This window comes from Rhinatrema bivittatum, chromosome 2 (assembly GCF_901001135.1).
Source record: "Rhinatrema bivittatum chromosome 2, aRhiBiv1.1, whole genome shotgun sequence".
Taxonomy (NCBI): domain Eukaryota; kingdom Metazoa; phylum Chordata; class Amphibia; order Gymnophiona; family Rhinatrematidae; genus Rhinatrema; species Rhinatrema bivittatum.
The window spans coordinates 556,128,074-556,149,591 of NC_042616.1; the positions used below are offsets into that span (position 1 = coordinate 556,128,074).

The 21,518-nt window shown below is 42.8% G+C and overlaps 1 protein-coding gene across 4 annotated transcripts in view; it reads left to right on the forward strand.

The window, feature by feature from the left end:
* TMX3 (thioredoxin related transmembrane protein 3) overlaps positions 1–21,518 on the forward strand; it is a 306,294-nt gene that overhangs the window by 76,581 nt on the left and 208,195 nt on the right. For all 4 annotated transcript variants that reach the window (XM_029590913.1, XM_029590914.1, XM_029590912.1 and 1 more), the window contains exon 6: positions 9,000–9,080. In XM_029590913.1, the coding sequence (XP_029446773.1) occupies positions 9,000–9,080 (81 nt within the window). The remainder of the gene's footprint in view (positions 1–8,999; positions 9,081–21,518) is intronic.

Here is a 21,518-nt window from a genome sequence, read left to right on the forward strand (position 1 = left end):
CACAAATATTGTAATATATATTGCAAATTTTAAATACTTTATAAAATTTCAGTAAGTCCTTTCATTCTACAAGAAATCAACCAGTTTGAGAACATTTTCTATTTTTAGTGGCAGAGCAGGTGGCAGCATAATAACATAGTTCTCCACTGTCACGAGCAGCTTGAACTGAAGGGCTTAATCCTAGAGTCAGAAAAAGCTGCTTACCTAATTTATAACAGATTTTACATGAAAAAGGACATTAAACATATAGTCTTCTGTGAGATGTTATTCTAAGTGATATTTTTATTTACATGCTCTGCTTTGGTGCCAACCATTAAAACCCTGCAAAAAAGACATTTGGAGCACATATGGCATTAGGTCTGTTGTAATGAATGTTGGATGTCAGCTTGGTTCTTAGAAAGCCATGAATAAACTATATCAATTACAATATAATAAACCTCCTATACTAAAATAGTACTAACAACCCTTCCTATGAAAGAGCAACACTGCAAATATTATACCAGGCATTAAACATAGAAATGACGGCAGAAGAAGACCAATAGGCCCATCCAGTCTGCCCAGCAAGCTTTCACACTTATTTTCTCATACTTATGTTACTTCGAAAGCTGAGTTCAGGGCCCTTATTGGTAACTTTTTTGATTCTAATTTCCTGCCACCCCCGCCATTGATGCAGAGAGCAGTGTTGGAGCTGCGTCAGTGAAGTATAAGACTTAATGTTTGAGGGTAGTAACCTTCATATTGAGCAAATTACCCCGATGTTTGTATAATCATACTGCTCAGATCAATGCCTTGTTTGTTGTCTGGATATAAATCCTATTTCTTCATTCCCCCTTGCCTTTGAAGCAGTGAGCTGCACTGGATATGCATTCAAAGTGAAGTATCAGGCTTAATTCACGCTTATTTGTTTACCCAGACCATGCAATTCGGTCCTTGTTGGTTGTTGTCTGAATATAAATCCTCTTTTCTTCATTCCCCTTGCCGTTGAAGCAGTGAACTGTGCTGGATTTGCATTCAAAGTGAAGTAACAGGCTTAATTGGTTCGGGGTAGTAACCGCCGCAATAAGCAACCTACTCCCATGCTTATTTGTTTACCCAGCTGTGCTACCTTGTTGGTCGTTGCCTGAATGCAAATCCTCTTTTCCACATTTCCTCTTGCCGTTAAAGCATAGAGCAGTATTGGAGTCGCATTAACCATGTGAACGTTTATTGAATAAGGGTATTAATCACCAGGTAGTAGCCGTCATTCCCGCAAGCCACCCCCATACCTCTTCTCCTCATTCCCATCCTCCAGGCTTTATGGATCCACAGTGTTTATCCCACGCCCCTTTGAAATCCTTCACAGTTTTGGTCTTCACCACTTCCTCCGGAAGGGTGTTCCAGGCATCCACCACCCTCTCCGTGAAGAAATACTTCCTGACATTGGTTCGGAGTCTTCCTTCCTGGAGTTTTAAAATGCGACCCCTGGTTCTGCTGATTTTTTTTTCCACCGGAAAAGGTTTGTCATTGACTTTGGATCATTAAAACCTTTCAAATATCTGAACGTCTGTATCATATCACCCCTGCTTTTCCTTTCCTCCAGGGTATACTTATTTAGATTCTTCAATCTCTCCTCATAAGTTATTCGATGAAGACCATCCACCTTTTTGGTCGCCTCCATCCTGTCTCTGACCCTTCAGAGATACGGGCTCCAGAACTGAGCACAGTACTCCAGGTGAGGCCTCACCAAGGACCTGTATAAGGGGATAATTACTTCCCTTTTCTTACTCTATATTCCTTTATGCAGCCCAGCATTCTTCTGGCTTTAGCTATCGCCGTGTCACATTGTTTCCCTGACTTCAGATCGTTAGACACTATCACCCCAAGGTCTCTCTCCTGCTCCGTGCACATCAGCCCTTTACCCCCCATCGAATACATTTCTTTTGGATTTCCATACCCCATGTGCAAGACTCTGCATTTCTTGGCATTGAATCTCAGCTGCCATAACTTCGACCAGTCTTCCAGCTTCCTTAAATCCCGTCTCATTCTCTCCACTCCTTCCGGCGTGTCCACTCTGTTGCAGATCTTAGTATCATCCGCAGATAGACAAACCTTATCTTTAATCACTTCCGCGATGTCGTTCACAAAGATATTGAACAGGACAGGTCCCAACACTGACCCTTGCGGCACTCCGCTCATCACCGCTCTCTCTTTAGAGTAAGTTCCACTTACCATCACACATTGTCTTCTGTCCTTCAACCAGTTTGCTATCCAGGCCACCACCTTGGCACTCACACCCAAGCTTCTCGTTTTATTCACAAGCTTCTTGTATGGGACCATATCAAAAGCTTTGCTGAAATCCAAGTAGATGACATCTAGTGCTCTTCCTTGATCCAATTGCTTAGTCACCCAATCAAAAAGGTCAATCAGATTTGTGTGACAGGACCTTTCCTTGGGGAACCATGCTGCCTCTGGTCCATCAATTCTGCTACTTGTAGATAGTTCACTTTTCTTTCCTTTAGCAGCGACTCCAATACTTTTCCCACCACCGAGGTGAGGCTAACTGGCCTGTAGTTTCCAGCCTCCTCTCTGCTCCCACTCTTGTGAAGCGGGACCACCGTCGCTCTTCTCCAATCACTCAGCACCACTCCCGATCCTCTGTGTGATCTATTGAACAGATCACAGAGAGGAGCCACCAGCACATCTCTGAGCTCCCTCAGTATCCTGGGATGAATCTCATCAGGCCCCCATGGCTTTGTCCACCTTCAGTTTTCCTAGCTCTTCCCATACATTCTCTTCCGTAAACGGAGTTTCATCCATTCCACTTCCCTCCAGTTTCTTGTTAACTAGCGATGGTCCTTCTCCGGGGTCTTCATTAGTGACACCGAACTGAAGTATTCGTTTAATATTTTTTCCATTTCTTCATCTGTCTCCACCCATTGATCCTTTTCACCTTTCAATTTCAGTATACCACTTTGAACTTTTCTCCTTTCACTGATGTATCTGAAAAATGTTTTGTCACCTCGCTTTACCTCTTTGGCAATCCTTTCTTCCACTTGACTTTTCGCTTTCTTGATTACTCTCTTCGTCTCCCTCTGTTCCACCAGATATTCTTCCTTGTGATCCTCCCTTTGGGATCCTTTATATTTCTTAAACTGTGTTCTTTTATCTTTTATTTTATCAGCCACCTCCTTTGTGAAAAGATAGGTTTCTTGCTTTTCTTTACTTTTCTAGCATATATATTAGTCGCTTCAATAATTGCTCCTTTTAGTTTGGCCCACTGTTCCACATCTCTCGTTTTCTCCCAGCCTTCTAGTTCTTCCTCCAGGTACTTTCCCATTTCAACAAAGTCTGTGATTTTGAAACATAAAACCCAGGTCTTTGTGCAACTTCTCCATATCCTATTAGTGATATGAAACCATACTGTTTGATCACTGGTGCTGAGGTGGGCGCCCACCTGGACGTTAGACATTATCTCCATTAGTGAGCACTAAATAGAGTATAGCTCCCTCCCTCGTAGGCTCCATTACCATTTATTTGAACAGAGCCCCTTGCAGGGTATCCACGATCTCTCTACTACTGTTAGATTCCACAGAAGGGATTCTCCCATCTGCATCTGGCAGATTAAAATCTCCAACAATCACCACTTATCCCTTCTTCCCCATCTTTTGGATGTCTTCAACCAGATCTATGTATAGTACTTCCATTTGATTTGGAGGTTTGTACACCACTCCAATAAAAACGGATGCGCCATCATCCTTTTTGAGGACGGCCCATAAAGCTTCTTCTTTGCCCCATCTTCCTTGCAGCTCGGATGCTTGGATATTGTTTTTGACATAAAGAGCCACTCCTCCCCCTTTTCTGCCCTCTCTGTCCTTCCTTAAGTTATATCCCAGTATGGCCGTATCCCAATCATGTGAATCTGTGAACCACGTCTCCGTGACAGCAACAATGTCCAAGTCCGCCTCCATCACATCTTCTATTAGGAAAACGTAACAAGCCATTCTGCTACAGATCCCTACAATATAAACTACACACTAGCAGAATACCTCGTCTGAATCACATATACAGAACACACAGACCCTCACCAAATAAAGAATAAAGTGACCATAAACTATAAGCAGAAACCTGTAGACAAAAACTGAACTCGAAATCACTCTGTTTGCGGTACAATGGAAAAAAACCCAAATAGCACCATTCCTCAAAAAGCATCAAACAGAATCAAGAAATATAAAACGTCAATCATAATAGTAAAACTTCTTATCAAAAGAATACATATTTCAAAACAAATGAATATCTAATAGTTAAAAACTCATAAATATTAACAAAACAAAATATTTCAAACCAACAGTCACATCAGAAAAAGTCATAATTAAAATTAATAAGGACAAAAAGATCTGCTCTCCAAACCTGTGAACTTTTGATTTCCAGTCACCCTGCAACTACAGACTGGGAAGTAGGGGGTGGGGGGGAAAAGAGTAGACAAACTATTTCCTCTGTCATATAAACTGACCCACCCACATTTTCACAGGCACGCGCACAGACACCCCCCCCCCCCCCTCCATATACTCTCAGACACATGCACACATTCCCACCCATGCTGGACAAGAGGCAGAATTAAATACTGAAGCAAACTCCATCGGCCACAGAAGAAAGGATCCAGCCGGCTGGTTCTACACCATTTTGAGAACCTCTTCCATTTGAAACCATAGGGTCTTCTGGTTGAAGGCTTCCTGACAGAAATCGGAACATCTTTCACTTCTTTGGAAGGTTGTAAGGAAGAGACTACTGCATGTTGAACAGCCATGCCTTGAGGGCCAGCAATGGCAGGTTCAGATGGCAGAGCCTTCCTTCCTCCTGTGTGATGAGTTAGAAACATTCTCAATGGAACCAAAGTATGAACTGACAAATGAACAAGGTATAGATACCGCACTTGCTGTGGTCAGGCTAGTGCTATGAAGAGTATCTTCGCCTTGTTACGAAGGACCATCTTGGACAGTCCTGGTAGTTAGAGGACTCGGTGGGTATGCATAGAGAAGACATACTTCAATCTAGCACAGAAGTGTCGGGCTGGTAGCTGCATGGATGCATGGAACAGAATTTCTGAACCTTTCAGTTGTCTTCTGAAGCAAACAAGTCAATTACTGAACAAAGTTGTCCATGCTCCTTTGATCCAATGTATTTCATACAGTGGTAAAATTCTGCTTAGGCGGTCTGCCAACATACTCTTGATTCCTGGAAGATAGGTAATCTGGAGATGTCATGCCCATGACTAGATTTCAGAGGGCCTCCTTGGCAGAGGATGTAAGAATCTTTACCTTACTGCTTGTTTATATAGAACATGATTACATATTTGTCCATCTGGAGCAAGATTTTCTTTCTGAAAGGTGAGAGAAAACCTGAGAACATAACATGCCATACTGGGTCAGACCAAGGGTCCATGAAGCCCAGCATCCTGTTTCCAACAGTGGCCAATCCAGGCCATAAGAACCTGGCAAGTACCCAAAAACTAAGTCTATTCCATGTTACCATTGCTAATGGCAGTGGCTATTCTCTAAGTGAACTTAATAGCAGGTAATGGACTTCTCTTCCAAGAACTTATCCAATCCTTTTTTAAACACAGCTATACTAACTGCACTAACCACATCCTCTGGCAACAAATTCCAGAGTTTAATTGTGCGTTGAGTAAAAAAGAACTTTCTCCAATTAGTTTTAAATGTGCCCCATGCTAACTTCATGGAGTGCCCCCTAGTCTTTCTACTATCCGAAAGAGTAAATAACTGATTTACATCTACCCGTTCTAGACCTCTCATGATTTTAAACATCTCTATCATATCCCCCCCCTCAGTCGTCTCTTCTCCAAGCTGAAAAGTCCTAACCTCTTTAGTCTTTCCTCATAGGGGAGCTGTTCCATTCCCCTTATCATTTTGGTAGCCCTTCTCTGTACCTTCTCCATCGCAATTATATCTTTTTTGAGATGCGGCAACCAGAATTGTACACAGTATTCAAGGTGTGGTCTCACCATGGAGCGATAGAGGCATTATGACATTTTCCGTTTTATTCACCATTCCCTTTCTAATAATTCCCAACATTCTGTTTGCTTTTTTGACCGCCGCAGCACACTGAACCGACGATTTCAATGTGTTATCCACTATGGTTGTAGCACCTAATATGGAACCCAACATTGTGTAATTATAGCTTGGGTTATTTTTCCCTATATGCATCACCTTGCACTTATCCACATTAAATTTCATCTGCCATTTGGATGCCCAATTTTCCAGTCTCACAAGGTCTTCCTGCAATTTATCACAATCTGCTTGTGATTTAACTATTCTGAACAATTTTGTGTCATCTGCAAATTTGATTATCTCACTCGTGTTTCTTTCCAGATCATTTATAAATATATTGAAAAGTAAGGGTCCCAATACAGATCCCTGAGGCACTCCACTGTCCACTTCCTTCCACTGAGAAAATTGGCCATTTAATCCTACTCTGTTTCCTGTCTTTTAGCCAGTTTGCAATCCACGAAAGCACATCGCCACCTATCCCATGACTTTTTACTTTTCCTAGAAGCCTCTCATGAGGAACTTTGTCAAATGCCTTCTGAAAATCCAAGTATACTATATCTACCGGTTCACCTTTATCCACATGTTTATTAACTCCTTCAAAAAAGTGAAGCAGATTTGTGAGGCAAGACTTGCCCTGGGTAAAGCCATGCTGACTTTGTTCCATTAAACCATGTCTTTCTATATGTTCTGTGATTTTGATGTTTAGAACACTTTCCACTATTTTTCCTGGCACTGAAGTCAGGCTAACCGGTCTGTAGTTTCCCGGATCGCCCCTGGAGCCCTTTTTAAATATTGGGGTTACATTTGCTATCCTCCAGTCTTCAGGTACAATGGATGATTTTAATCATAGGTTACAAATTTTTACTAATAGGTCTGAAATTTCATTTTTTAGTTCCTTCAGAACTCTGGGGTGTATACCATCTGGTCCAAGTGATTTACTACTCTTCAGTTTGTCAATCAGGCCTACCACATCTTCTAGGTTTACCGTGATTTGATTCAGCCCATCTGAATCATTACCCATGAAAACCTTCTCCATTACGGGTACCTCCCCAACATCCTCTTCAGTATATGGTAATATAGTGGATTGCTTGCAGTTGTAGGTGGTTGATTTGTAGATGACTCTGCACAGGGGACCACAATTTCATGGCAGTCACTTCGACCTACAGAATAAAACTACAGGCTCTGGTTCAATATTCACCATATGTTCATTTTTTTCATAATAGGATAGTTCTACAAACTCACCCCAAGTTCCTTCTGAATGTAGTATTTGTTTCACATTAATGAAGCTATAGTGCTACTTACGTTCTTTGTGAGATCTGATGGGCACAAAGGAGAACACTCTCTTCATTCTTTGAACTCTTGAGAGCCCTGATGTATTACCTAACAAGGACTCAACCTCACTGTCAAGCTAAGTACTTGTCTCTGCGATAGACTGGGAAAAATAGTTGCCAAATGAACTCTGTCCAGTTGGCTAATGGTCTGTATAGCACATTGTGCTAGGTGGGTTACAGATTATAGATTCTGTCAAATCTCATCAACTGAGAGCTATGGTGTCTTCAGTGGCTCATCTTAAGCTCTTTGTGTTGAAGACCTTTGGAAAGCTGCTACTTGGTCATCTGTTGCAATTTCACTATCTTCTGACTGGATAGCATATCCCAAGGAGATAAACTTTGGACAAGCAGGTCTACGTAGCCTGTTCACTCAGTAGTCCACTGTCCACTTGGTGGGACAAGATTGTCATTAAGTAATTGCTCCCACTATTCAACCCTCAGCTTGAGGCTCCCCATATTTTATTGTAGTTCATGCCTGCTTGTCACTGGAGAAAGCTAACTTGCTTATGTGTAAACTGGGTTCTCTATAGTCAGCAAGATCAGTCATCTGTATGCAGAGCCTGCCCAGTTCTTTGGAGAGTTGACTACTACATTAAAGCTTAAATTCTGGAAGAGACTGAGGGGCTGACAAGGCAGTGTGCATGCAGGTACTCTTGGGACTGCTCAGTAAAGTCTTTCCTGAGAGCTGGGTGTGTCTCTTTGCTTTCAAATGGTGTCTCCACACCGAGATGGCTAATTCAGAATGCTGACTATAGATGTGCGAAGCCCGAACCAATTGGTTTGGGCTTTGTTTTCGGCCCGCTGCGGGAAATTTCATATTTCCCACGGTTCAGGCCTTTAAAATTCAGGGAGACCTGAATTTCATTTTAGTGCACACTAAACACAAAAACAAATTTTTCATTGAAATTACCTAATTTGTCCTGGACGAATGCACATCCCTAATGCTGACTACAAAAAATCCTGTTAATAGGCAAGAAAACTTACTTTTTATTGGCTTGCATATTTTTTTGCATGTGTGGAACACCTAGTATTGCTATTACCATTTACCAGCTTCCTTCTTACTTACCTTTCTTACCAGTCAGATCATCTCCTATTCCAGCCTCACATGCCACCATATGACTTACCCTTACAAATAAACTGACTGTGCAGGGGGCTCTGATCCAATAGCTGAGATAAAGGGGACCTAAAACATGGCCTGAAGGATCTACCATGGATTCAGAATGTGAGAGACTGGGAATGGCATGAGGGATGTCTATTTCCTTGTCTCCTAGTCCTGGCTGTGGCATTTTTTTTTTCCTGGGACTTCTCTGACTTTGCTGTAGTGACTGTAGGCTCAGTCCCACTTCCTGATAACATTGCTTTCAGGTCAGCATTGCCATATCCCAGCCCAGCCAGAGTGGTTGGTTTGCTGCCAAAGGAAGCAAAGCAAAAGGGGTACCCTTTACATCCCCCTTTGCATTTGCTAAACAGGGGTAGAGTATTAGGGTTTTAAATGTATTTTGTGTGAATACAATTTTTTTTAGGTATTACCTCCACCCGATTTTTTTTGAAAAAAGAAAAGAGGAGAATAAAATTTTTCTAAGTTTGGATTTTGGAAGTACAGATTTTATTTCTTGATTTGAAGGTTAAAAGGAGATCTGGCGTACAATTACAGAGGACCAAGGACTAAAGATGACATTGTGGAATTTGCCAACAGAGTAGCAGGGTAAGTATTCTGATAATTCATTGTTTTAACATCAGAAATGTGGTAAACACCTTAGCTTAACGTTTTGCACTTAGTGCTATAACTTGTTTAGAATACAAAAAAAAACAAACCTTCTAAAGAAGATAGAACTCCATTCCTTCCAGTAACACATACTGTTTCTAATAGCTTTGTGTTTCTGTGCTGCGCAGTTGTAATTTAGTCAGGTTTGTTTTCCTTGAATGAAAAGTTCTTAAAAAAACCAAAACATTGTTAATTAGCAGGTAACAAGTTTTTTCATATGGAATTAAAGGTTTAATGGTGATACAGTTAAGTGTGATATGTCCAGTTTGGAGTGGCTTGTCCAGGAGTTGATGCATTCTATTCTTCTATATGTTTTTTTTTAGCTATAGTAGTTGTCACTGTGAAAGCAGCCTTTCTGCAAGGGACAAGATATATATATATTTTTTTTTAAATTCTTTATGCTTTTACCTGCTATGCCCTTGCACTGCAGACCAGCTATTTTCAGATTGATTTTGTAGTCTAACTAAAAATGTCAAAATGTTGTTTAAAGGAAGCCATCTGAACTAGAGAAGAAAACGTGCTCAGTGGGCATGACGGACTTTAGTAATGCTAATACAGAATCATAAATGAGTGTGTGGCTTTTCTCTTACACTGTGTCAGTCTGTTCCTAACACTTCATCTTGAATTATCTATTGCAGTGTGCATGCCCAGTTTTACTGTGCTGCCATAGCAAAGTGTATGCTGCAATTTTAATTAATCTTGAATCCAACTTATTTATTCTCTGAAACACTTAATAAAAGGTGTCTTGACCAGATTTTATTACTGCAAATAGTAATTGCCACCATAGCTCACTGCTAAATAGATTTGGTTGATAGGTAGTGTGTCCAGATCAGAACTCGTTGATCTGTCTTAGAAGAGCAAGGACTGGCAACACATATGCTGTTTTTACACATGGGGGTAATAGTCAAAATTACCCTTTTTGGTGCATATTTCACAGGCACTTTTACCAAAAGGGTTTGTATCAATAAATCAAAGCAAAAGTCTGCACAAGCTTTTACTAGTCCTGGAGAATTCTGCGCTACTGGGAGTGCAGAGTTCCCCTCCTGTGCAGATTCTGCGTAGAATTTGGCAGGTCCTGGCGTGTGCTGCGAGTGGAAGCCGTCCTGCTCGTGACAAAGATGAAGCAGGCCCAGGCATGCTGCGAGCAGAGGCTGTCCTTGCGGAGAAGTTGGAGCAGGCCCAGATGAGTGAGTCTGTGAGTGTGTGTGGTTGTAAGACTGCAAGCCTGGGGGGTGAGAGAGAGAGAATGTGTGAGGGGGTGTGGGTGCCCGAGAGAGGGATTCTATGTGAGGAGCTTGTGAAAGAGTGGGTATGTGTTTGAGAGATTGGGAGCTGGTGTGAGTGAAAAAGGGATTGTGTATGTGAGGGTCCTTGTTTGTGAGAGAGGGAGCCTGTGTGGGTGTAAGAAAGAGAGCCTATGTGAAGAGATGTGTGTGTGTGTGTGTGTGTGTGTGTGTGTGTGTGTATGTGTGAGAGAGAGGGGACCCTATGTGTAGTGGGATTGAGCGAGAGAGGGAGCCAGTGTGCAGAGGTGTGAGAGAGACATAGGTAGCCTGTGTGAGCAAGAGAGAGAGAGGGAGGAAGCCTGTATTGGGGGTGGTGTGTGTGTGAGAGAGGGGGTTATGTATGTATGTGCACTAGAGAGAGGGAGCCTGTGTGTGTGAGAGAGACAGAGGGAGCCTGCTTGAGGGGCAGTACTGAGAGAGGGGTCAAACTCTGGGAGTGGAGATAGTGGAAGGGGTTGAGCCTAGAGGTGAAGGGGAGAGATAGTGGCAGATGGAGGAGTTGGAGCCTAAGAGGAAAAAGTGAGACTGGCCAGGGTAGTAAGGAGAGAGGATGGAAGACACTTAGTTAATTTCTAGGGATATTCTGCTCAAAATATTTAAAGCTGCATCTTTAAGTAATAACTTTTTTTTCTGTATTATATTTTAAATTAATTACTTACTGTCATGTATATTGTTTGACCAATATAAAGTGTGCAGAATTTTGCAGAATTTTAAATTTTGTGTACATAATTACCCCAGAAGTATTTCACTTTGACTATTGCCTTAAGAAAATTACCTACAGAGATGGTGTTTGCTTTCTCTGCACAAAGGTTTTTATTGGAAACTACATGAATCAAATCTTTGTGCATAGTTCCTCCCTGAGCCTTCAGAAAGGACTCCAGACTTTGTGGGTAAAAGTATCACACATTGGTGAACAATGTGCATACTTTTCTCCATTAACGAGCAGAGTTGAATTAGCTTTGACATATGGGTGATGTCATCCATCTGCAATGAATGGACCCCTCTCACTTAGCTGGTATAACTTTTGCTGTAATGAGCATGTGCAGGAATTACCTCATGAGTCCCCAAAGTATTTTTTCATCTGAGTACTAGCACAGATGAATCTTTCTATAAATTCTTCAGAGTTGCCTCATTGCCTCAGTAATCCCCCAACAGCACTTTTCTGTGTTAATAAAAAAAAAAAAAAAAAAAGTGAGAACATTTTCTTCAGGATGTCTGAGAAAAGCCACAGTGAGTGGTTTTAAGGACTGTATTTGCGGTTGGAAAATTCTACCACCGATGGACATGACCTGTGCTACCGCTGCCTGGGACCGAATCATGACCAGGCCAGCTGCTACAATTATGGCCAGAAGTCGAGGGCTTGCAAAATGGAAGAAGTGTGAGAAACCGCGATAGGTCTTCTTCCTGAAGTGCAGCCTTTTTTTGCCTCCCTGGGAAAGGAGATGAGCAGGAACTTCTCCAACTTCGATAGAATAGGCAGACTCCTTGGGGGGGTCAAGTCAACATAAGTGGAGTGTGTCGAAGCAAAAAGGTGCTATTCGGAGCCTCTGGTGCAGCCGGTGTCGAAGAAACAGTGAGTCTAGACACTATCAAATCACAGGGCATCAGGCACTGCCGGTGCATAAATCCTTACACACGATGCATTGAGCCCTGGAACAAGAAAGTCATTGATCCTCAACACCCTTGCTCATTTATTGTCCATGCATTGTGTTGTAGTGCTCCTGATGCAGCTGTGTGCTACTTTGCTGAAAAATTTGACAGGGGTGGAAGGGGATATGATCTCCTACCCCCACCAATAACCAAAACCCTTGCACCAACAAAATTAATGGAACAAGGGATATGTCTGGAAACACTGACATTTGTTCTCTTGTACTTCTCACATCTGATTGACCTCTTATTCAAATTTTGCCAAGCCCGGAAGATGTGCAGGATTCCATTCTCATAATCAGAAGAGGATGTTCCACCACCCACACCAGGACAAAGTACATGTCAGCCCTTTGACCAAGAAGCGGAGTTGGTGGAGGATTTCTTTACCTCTTTAATGGCTAAGGAAAAGGATTTCTTCCTACCTCTCCTTTCCAGACCAAGTGGCTTAGGTCCGATCCCCGGACCTCGCCCCTATCGTGATGGGGCAAGTTCAGGTCAGCACCATTGTGAAAAACTGGCGTTGACCGGGCTCGCGCCTAGGGGGTGCCCTGCACCCCATTGTCAGAGCTTCTTCACATTTTAAAGTATAGGGGGTAGGGGTCCCACGGAACCCTAATTATTTCATTTAATACCTTTTGGAGAGGGAGAGGGGGCACTATATCCCCAACAATTGTATTCACTATTGGGGTGGGAGGGGGGAGACTGGATTTTAGTGAAGAGAGGTTTGGAGGCAGTGTCCGTGCATGCAGTGAAGAGCTTTTTTTTTTCTTCCCATTGTGATAGTGGGGCCACCTTGAGTGGCATCCCTGGGTTGAACCGGTGCTCAGCCCTGACCATCACTCAACTTTTCTATTTTTGCTGGTTTCAGCAGTCGGCCTTTTAAGGTGATTCCTTGAGGTTGGAGCCGTCATCGCACCTAAAGGGCCTCAACTCGTGTTTAGCCTCGAGACAAAATGCACCATAGAGCTGCATTGTTTTTTCAGGAGAGGGGGTCCTGCAATATTGGGACCCCTCCCATCAAAAAACATTACTGCTTAGTAGCTGTGGATGATTGTACCTTTCCTAGCAACCTCTTTTGAGCCCCACAAGGACCATTCTGGATCCTCGGGGGGCAGGGCCAGGTCTGAAGCTGTCTCAGCTCAAATCATTCTGTGGCATCGACTGGCAAAGCACTGGCCTTCTATTGGGCAGACCCTGGTTTAAGGCCCACCAAATGCTTTGCCCTGTCAGCTATGATGAGATACACTTCATTCTGTGTAAACAGAAGTCACAAATCTCTGCAACTAGTAGCATGTATCTGTCTTATCTCTCTTTATCTATCCTAATAAACAAAGCTTGACCGACGTGCCGCAAATGCGCAGTAGAGAGCTCAGGCAGGGCACATCAGCGTCTCTCATCGCGTGAGGCAGCAGCGTAACTCATGCAGAGTCAGAGCAGGGAGAAAGCGATGTGGCAGGGCACGTCAGCCAGAGGTCTCGTCGCACGAGGCGGCAGCATAACTCAGGAAGAGTCAGAGCAGGGAGAAATTGAACACACGACGAGGGCACAGAGTCAGAGCAGGGAGAAATTCCTCTGAGACCTAATCCACAACCCCTTCCCGCTTTCTCAACCCTTCTAAACTGTTTTTGTTTTGACTATCACCCAGGGGCATGCGCGGGGGGGGGGGGGGGGGGGAAGGGGACTGAAGCAGTGCATAAACTTACTTACTTGCAGGGATCCCGGTTCTCGCAGGGAGAAATTCCTGCTCTGACTCTGTGCCCGCGTCGCGTGTTCAATTTCTCCCTGCTCTGACTCTGCATGAGTTACGCTGCTGCCTCGCGCGATCTGTTTCTGCATTCTGTGGCCCTAAATGACACCCCCGCCGCCAGTACACGCATCAGAAGGCTGGAAAAAAATAACAGCCACAGCGAGAACCGGGATCCCTGCAAGTAAGTAATTTTATGCACTGCTTTAGTCCCCCCCCCCCGCGCATGCCCCTGGGTGATAGTCAAAACAAAACAGTTTAGAAGGGTTGAGAAAGCGGGAAGGGGTTGTGGATTAGATCTCAGAGGAAAGAAACAGAAGATGACAGTGAATGGAAGTGGAATGACTCAGAAGTTTTGCTGAAGAAAAAAAAAGGAAGAGGAGTAGGACTGAGCGAGATGGAAGTAGATGTGGATAAGGTGACAGGGAAAGGAAAGGGAAGATAAGAGGGAATCTATCCTAATAAACGAAGCTTGACCGGGCCGCAAATGCGCAGTAGAGAGCAGCTCTACTGCGCATGTGCGGGCAAGCACGTTGGTCTCAGCGAGTGTCAGCTGGATATCAACATGGCGGTGTCGAGCGGCAGCGATGAGGAGTGGCAGTGGTGACTAGGAGCGTCAGCGGCATATCAACATGGCGGCGACGAGGAATGGCGGCCAGTAGCGAGGAAGGAGAGAGTGAGATGGAGGGAGAATGAGGGGGAGAATGAGGGGGAGGTGAGAGAGGGATGTGAGTAAGTGGAAGGGTAAGAAGTTGTGGAGCAGAGAAAAAGGGAGATGAGGAGGGCTAAGGGAGAGGGGAGGGAGGCAGTGGGAGACAGAGGGTGAGTAAGACTGAGTGGAGGGAAGGGGGGTGAGGGAGAAAAAGTGTAGAAGGGTGCTGTGTTCGAAAATGGACTGAAAAAAAAATTAATGTTGCCCGTTTTAACGGGCTTAACGGCTTGTATAATATACTTAAGAGACCAGTGCTATCCCTGTCAGTGAAGTTTCAGCAGTAGCCACAAGGAGACAGGGCACATGCCATTTGCAATGTAAGCACATTTTGACACACAGCATGTGCTGAAAAGACAGGAATGCATTTGGTCTGGGTGTGCTGGAAAGAGACTAGCAGTGACTCCTGGAGGCAGGAAGAAACTGCTGTTGTGACTGAATTGGCCTGTGTGGACCAAAGGAGAGTCCAAGGGACAGCCTCAGAGGTAGAATGAGGGACAGAAGGATGGTGTTAAGGTTGGACTGGGGAAGGGGGAAAGAAGAGGGGTGTTTCATTAAAAATGCAATTTTCACCACATATGCTTTGCAGGTTCAGCTAGTATACATATTTCTTCAGACAGTACCACATACATAGCATGAAATTAATATTCATTGACAAACCACAGATCATATCTCCCTCCCCACACCTATCCTCTCTCTGTAAACAGCATATCTCATCCTTAAGTTTGATGACCTTTTCCTCGCAGATGACAACTGACATACAGAAACATACCTACAGTAAAATTGTGCTGGAAATGTTTTTGTGGGGCTTCTTCCTCTTTTTAGCTAAAATTAAATGCAAGATGTGAATCATGAACTGAAGAATTCTCTTCTTTGTTTGGCTGAGACTGAGAGCCTGTAAAAAAAAAAAATTGATATATTGGGCAAACAGCCTTCCTCCTGACCTCATTTGCGTGATGGGGAGCGGGAGAGTATTGGTTTAAAAAGGAAGGATTAAACCATACACGTTAGACCTGTTTTAATTTTTTTTTTAACATTCTCTTCTCTTTTATCATTTGATCTGCAGGGTGGCTTTTCATCCTAGTACTAGTTCGGGGGCCGGGTTGATGACTAGAGTTCTCTTTTCTGTGGGCCTGATTTTAAAAAGCATTTACTCGAGTAAAGCAGGGTTTTACTCGAGTAAATGCACTTTACTTGAGTAAGTGGGCTTTTGAAAATTGCTATAATATATGCCATTGAATTGTCCATAGGATTTACTTTACTCCAGTAAATGGCTTTTGAAAATTGCTACAATAGTAGTTACATTTACATGTGTAACTCCTTTTGAAAATTACCCCCTTAGTGAACAGCTGGGTTCTAACATTTAGGACATTTCCTCTTACTACCTTCTTGAGCTGATGGATGTGATTTCCTTAAGGCACATAGAATTATGGCACAATGCTGCACATATCATGTGACAAGTGGAATTGATAGAAATCTGTATACCTTGCTGTATGGTGTGCTTAACATTTTTCCTTTAGCTGTGCCTGTAAATGTGAATCGGTCCACTAAGTGAGGCAATCGGTAGCTCTTTGTTTTTGCTAAGTACACACATAATGTGCACTTCACTCATAAATTACTTGAGCAACCTTTTGTGTTGCTGTTAATATTAGAAGTATTAAAACTTGTAATTAATAAGTTTAGCCTTTATAGCTTCCATCCTAGTTTCTAAACCTGTGGTACATTTACCCCTGGACAAGGGCAGTGTTCACTCTAGATGTGTACATATGCATTCATCCAGTGGCTGAACATACATCCACCCGTACAGGACCCAGCAGCAGGATTCTCTTATCTGTGTTGACATTACCAGCAGATTCAAAAGTCGTGGACTGGCACTTGCATGCTGATCTCACCATGCACAATATCAGCAGAGAGGAAGTGCTCGCCTATGAGTTGAACCTGCTTGTAGTGTGAGCACAAACAGGGAGAAGTGGTCAGCAGTGGTGAAAGTTTGCACTGCTGAGTTTATATACCCATTGAATAGATGCAGTGGTGAATAAGGTGGGGGAAGGGAAAAAGTCAGATGCTGGGGCTAGGGGGTTGTGAGTGAAGAAGGGGTTGCTGGGGAAGAGAGGTAAAAGGCAGGAGGGCAGCTGCTGGATAAGGTGGGAAAGAAGAGCAGATGCTGGGGAAGAGAGAAATGGAAAGTGGCAAGGGATAAGAATAGGAAAGGTGTTCTATGGATGAGTGGGAATGAAGGCAAAAGGAATGAAAAGAAAATAGAGAAAATGGAGTGGACTGATAGGTTAAAAGCTGAAAGATGTGAGAAAAACTAGGGAGGAGTGAGATAGAAACTGAGATGAAAGTAGAGAGAGTGAAGGGGAAAGACAGAACTTGTGTGTCTGGTGATAGGGCATCTATGGTAGAATAGCTGAAGAGGTGGGTGAAAGGACTTATTAACATTTTCAAAAGTTAGGGGGTATTTGCTCCTGAAAAGTCTGAGCAGCATTGATCTGTATTTCCTGTATCCATAAATTCAGTAAAAAATTAATTACACATAAGATGAGGATTGGGGTTCCACAAAAAAGCCAGAACTTAATGGGGGCAATTTTGAAACTGCCCCGGGGAGGTTGCAGGTTGCCTTCTGGTTTCCACTTTTGAAATGTGGGGCAGGAGGGGAACACACCTAATTTTTGAAGCAGGAGGAAAGTATGTATGCACTTCCCCTCCCTTTCAACCTTGCCCATTTTCCTTCAGTGAGGGCAAATTTCAAAACTATTTTCCCAGATTAAATGTCCTGTCTAAAAAAAAAAGAGCCTCCCTCAAAATCAACAGAAAATAAATGTGACCTCTACATGGGCATTTTCAGGTATGGGGAAAGAGGCATTCCTGTGGGTGTGTTTAGGTTGGGCGAGGAAAACTGTACTTATACATTAGATTTTCAAATATATATCTTTTGCTACTCTTCTACCAACCACACAAATAGCAGGTACAAAGTATGCAGATACTTTTAATCGGTGTATGTTGTGATTGCTAATTTTAGGAGGATCAATGAGTAGCTTCTCTTTGTGCAAAGTTGGAGCATTAAAACCACTCATATAGTTTGCAGTTTTGTAAACTGTTTGAAACATGTCCCCATAGGTATTTTACAGAGCGGGTTTTAAACCTTTTTACATGGGTAATCAGCTGCTTACCCATATAACGGCAGCTGAAAATTGCCCTCATCCCTCCACCCCCTCACTGTGAATAAAAGTGACACCAAAAGATAGAGACAAGATGTTACAGACTTAACAGATCTGAGGGACCTGCAAGGTTAAGTGTCTTATTCCCAGAATTGAGTCCTGTCAGGAGGACAATCTGTAGGAATACAAGTTGGCAGCTGCTGGGAGTTGCAGAAGTGCTGGCTTGTGGTGCTTTGGTCATTCGTGGTTTTCAATCCGGAAATCAGCATGAGACTGTGATGCCTGCATGTTTATGCTTTGTCCAGAACAGCTAGGGGGGCATTACCAGCATTTGGAAGGCTTGAATCTGTTCATGCTGCTTAGGTATAGCAGGCTGACTTTCTGTATTTGTGGATTGTAAATGGCAACTAGTCACTCTATCTTTTAGCAGTGTCCTTGTGTGTGTGTGTGTATTTATCTGGCTTAATTAAATTCATGTTTACTGGCATGCATTTCTTTTAAGTATAGTAACACAAGGAAATGTGCAGGGCATTCTGTCCTAGAGGTTATTATGTCTATCCAGACCTTCACAGATTTTCTTTGGATCTAGGAACCAGCCCTCAAAGGGTCGATATAATACAGTGTGCTCAGCCTAGTGCACAGCTTGATGTGCGTAACTAATTTCCGATGCAAAAATGGGAATAGCGTGTCCAAACCTGCGCATTGCTAATAGCACTCACCACATGTAAATGCCATATTGATGAGGCTATTAGCTAGTACCCCTGTGTTTAAAAAAAAAAAAATCACCGTGCACCTGTCACGCACGTTTTAACCCTCAAATTAACAGCTCCGGAGCTGGCATTAAGTCTTGAGGCGCCACAAGCCATGAACAGAAAAGCAGGAAATACTGCTTTTCTGTGGTTCCTCTGACTTAATATTGTCGCAAAACTAAGTAGGAGGAACCACAGAAAGCAGCAACTTGGGGGGAAAAAAAAGTCTGGACGGCGGTCAGGTTACAAAAAAGGATGCTCAATTTACCAGTGTCTGTTTTCCTAACCCATGGCTGTGCGAATAGCCACCTCTCCCATCAGGTACCCGATGCCAGGGATGCACAATTTCCTCTAACGTGGCTGTTCACTTGCATATCACATCACGTGCTTAGGAGAGATGGATGGACGCGCTCTAGGAAAACATGCGCCCAGTTTGGATGCCTGTTTTTAGCATGTCCATATTGCATTGGCCTGAAAGTTAGGAGCCAGTGGTTGGAAGGAAGGGAACAGGGGCTGCTTTTTTTTTTTTTTTTGCAGCTCCTTCTAAAGCTTGAGTCTTTAAATAGAGGCACAATAGAATTCTATAAAAATAGTCAAATGAAATGGGTAAATGTGAGGCTATTTACTTTTTTCAAAAAGTATACACATAACATAAGAAATTGCCATACTGGGTTAGACCAAGGGGTCCATCAAGCCCAGTGTCCTGTTTCCAACAGAGGTCAATCCGAGTCACAAGTACCTGGCAAGTACCCAAACATTATTAGATAAATCACAAGCTACTATTGCATATTAATTACCATACTAATTTATGGGACACGCAATGAAGTTACTAGGTAATATGTTTAATACAAATAGAACACAAATAAATAGAATACAAATAACACATTATTAGACTCTGGAATATGTTGCCAGAAGGATGTGGTTAGTGCAGTTAGTATAGCTGTGTTTAAAAAAGGATTGGATAAGTTCTTGGAGGAGAGTCCATTAACTGCTATTAATCAAGTTTACTTAGGGAATAGCCATTGCTATTAATTGCATCAGTAGCATGGGATCTTCTTGGTGTTTGGGTAATTGCCAGGTTCTTGTAGCCTGGTTTGGCCTCTGTTGGAAACAGGATGCTGGGCTTGATTGACCCTTGGTCTGACCCAGTATGGCATGTTCTTATGATGTGGTAAAAGCTGTTAGTGTAGTAGGGTTTAAAAAAGAAATTTGGACAAGTTCCTGGAGGAAAATTCCATCAACCATTAAGATGGACATGGAACCTATCAACCTTTTGGGATTCTTGGCCATTGTTTGAAATAGGATACTGGGCTTGATGGATCTTCAGTAAACACAGAAGCACACAGGGATCTGTACTTGAACTGGTGCTTTTTAATATATTTTAATAATATTTATAAATGATCTGGAAAAGGGTACGACGAGTGAGGTGACTAAATTTTCAGATGACACAAAATTATGCAGAGTAGTTAAATCTCAAGTGGATTGGAGAAGGACCTTGTGAAACTGGAAGATTGGGATTCCAAATAGATGAAATTTAATGTTGACAAGTGCAAGGTGACACATATAGGGAAAAATAACCCTTGTTGTAGTTACACAATGTTAGGTTCTATCTTAGGTCTCTTTCCTGGGCGGTAACTCCTAAACGTCATAGTGGATAATACATTGAAATCGACAGCTCAGTGTGCTGTGGTGGTCAAAAAAGCAGAGTGTTAGGAATTATTAAGAAGGGAATAGCAAATAAAACGGTGGATGTCATAATACCTCTGTATCGCTCCAGGGTGAGACCACACTTTGAATACTGTGTGCAACTCTGGTTGCCACATCTCAAAGATAGTTGTACTAGATTAAGTGTAGAGAAGAGCAACCAAAATAAGGGGCACAGAATGGCTCCCCTATTAGGAAAGGCTAAAGAATTAGGGCTGTTCAGTTTGGAGAAGAGACTACTGATAGAGATCTACAAAACCATGAAAGGACTTTTGCAGGTTAAAGTAAATCGGTTATTTACTCTCTCAGATAATAGAAGGACTGGGGGGGGGGGGGGGGAAGCACTCCATCAGGTTAGTAAGTAGCTCATTTAAAACAAAAGGATATTCTTTTTCACTCAGCACATAGTTAAGCTCTGGAATTCATTGCCAGAGGATGTTAAGGCAATTAGTGTAACTGGGTTTTAAAAAGTTTTGGATAAGTTCCTATAGGAAAAATTAATAAGCAATAGTAGCTTGAGATCTATTTAAATTTTGGGTAATTGCCAAGTACTTGTGACTTGGTTTGGCCACTGTTGGAAACAGGATGCTGGGCTTGATGGACCCTTGGTCTTACCCAGTATGGCATGTTCTTATGTATAGTTTAATGTGATTCTCCACCAAATTCCCTTCTTTCTTTCATCCCCAGTCATTTTGTCCCCAAAAGTCTCTCATTCTCTCCCACCTTATTCTTCTCTAAATACCCCTTGTCTCCAACAGTCAGCCATTCCCCTATCCTACAATCTCCCACCCTCCCTACAGCCAGTTTGAGACTGAGAGACCAGCACAAGCATATAAGCACAGTGTGGTGCTGACAGGAAGTTAGCAGTGGCTCTGATGCCTCAGTAGTGTTGGTAGCCACAGCATCAGGGCTAGGTCTGGATTTAAGATTTTGATGCCTATAGTCAGGACTGGAAGATGAGGGCAGGGAATCTCTCTTGGAACTTGGAGAACAGGAGGTTCACTTTGGAGACTAGAAAGCAAGAGAGGGTTTGTTTGGCCGGAGTGCCATAATGTTTTTTTGAAGTGGCATCAGTGCATAGCCTTAAAGAAAAATGGAGTAGGCTCCTCTTTAGTCTAGGCATTTTAGTACCTTCAAAATTTGGCATTGTGGCAGTTTCCTATGCCTATATCTGAGCCTGATCAAGGCTTAAAAGTCTTGGGTATATCAGTGAAATTTCTAGGTGCCATGGTAATCTGGCACTTAGGATTTGTTGAGCCATGTGCTGATGGAGGTGGTGTAGAAGATGTCAGAATGCTTGCAGGAGTAGGATGTGTGAAGATAAAAAGCTCTTCTCTCTTATTATAGCATGGCCCGGCTGATGGAGACTGTGTGTGAT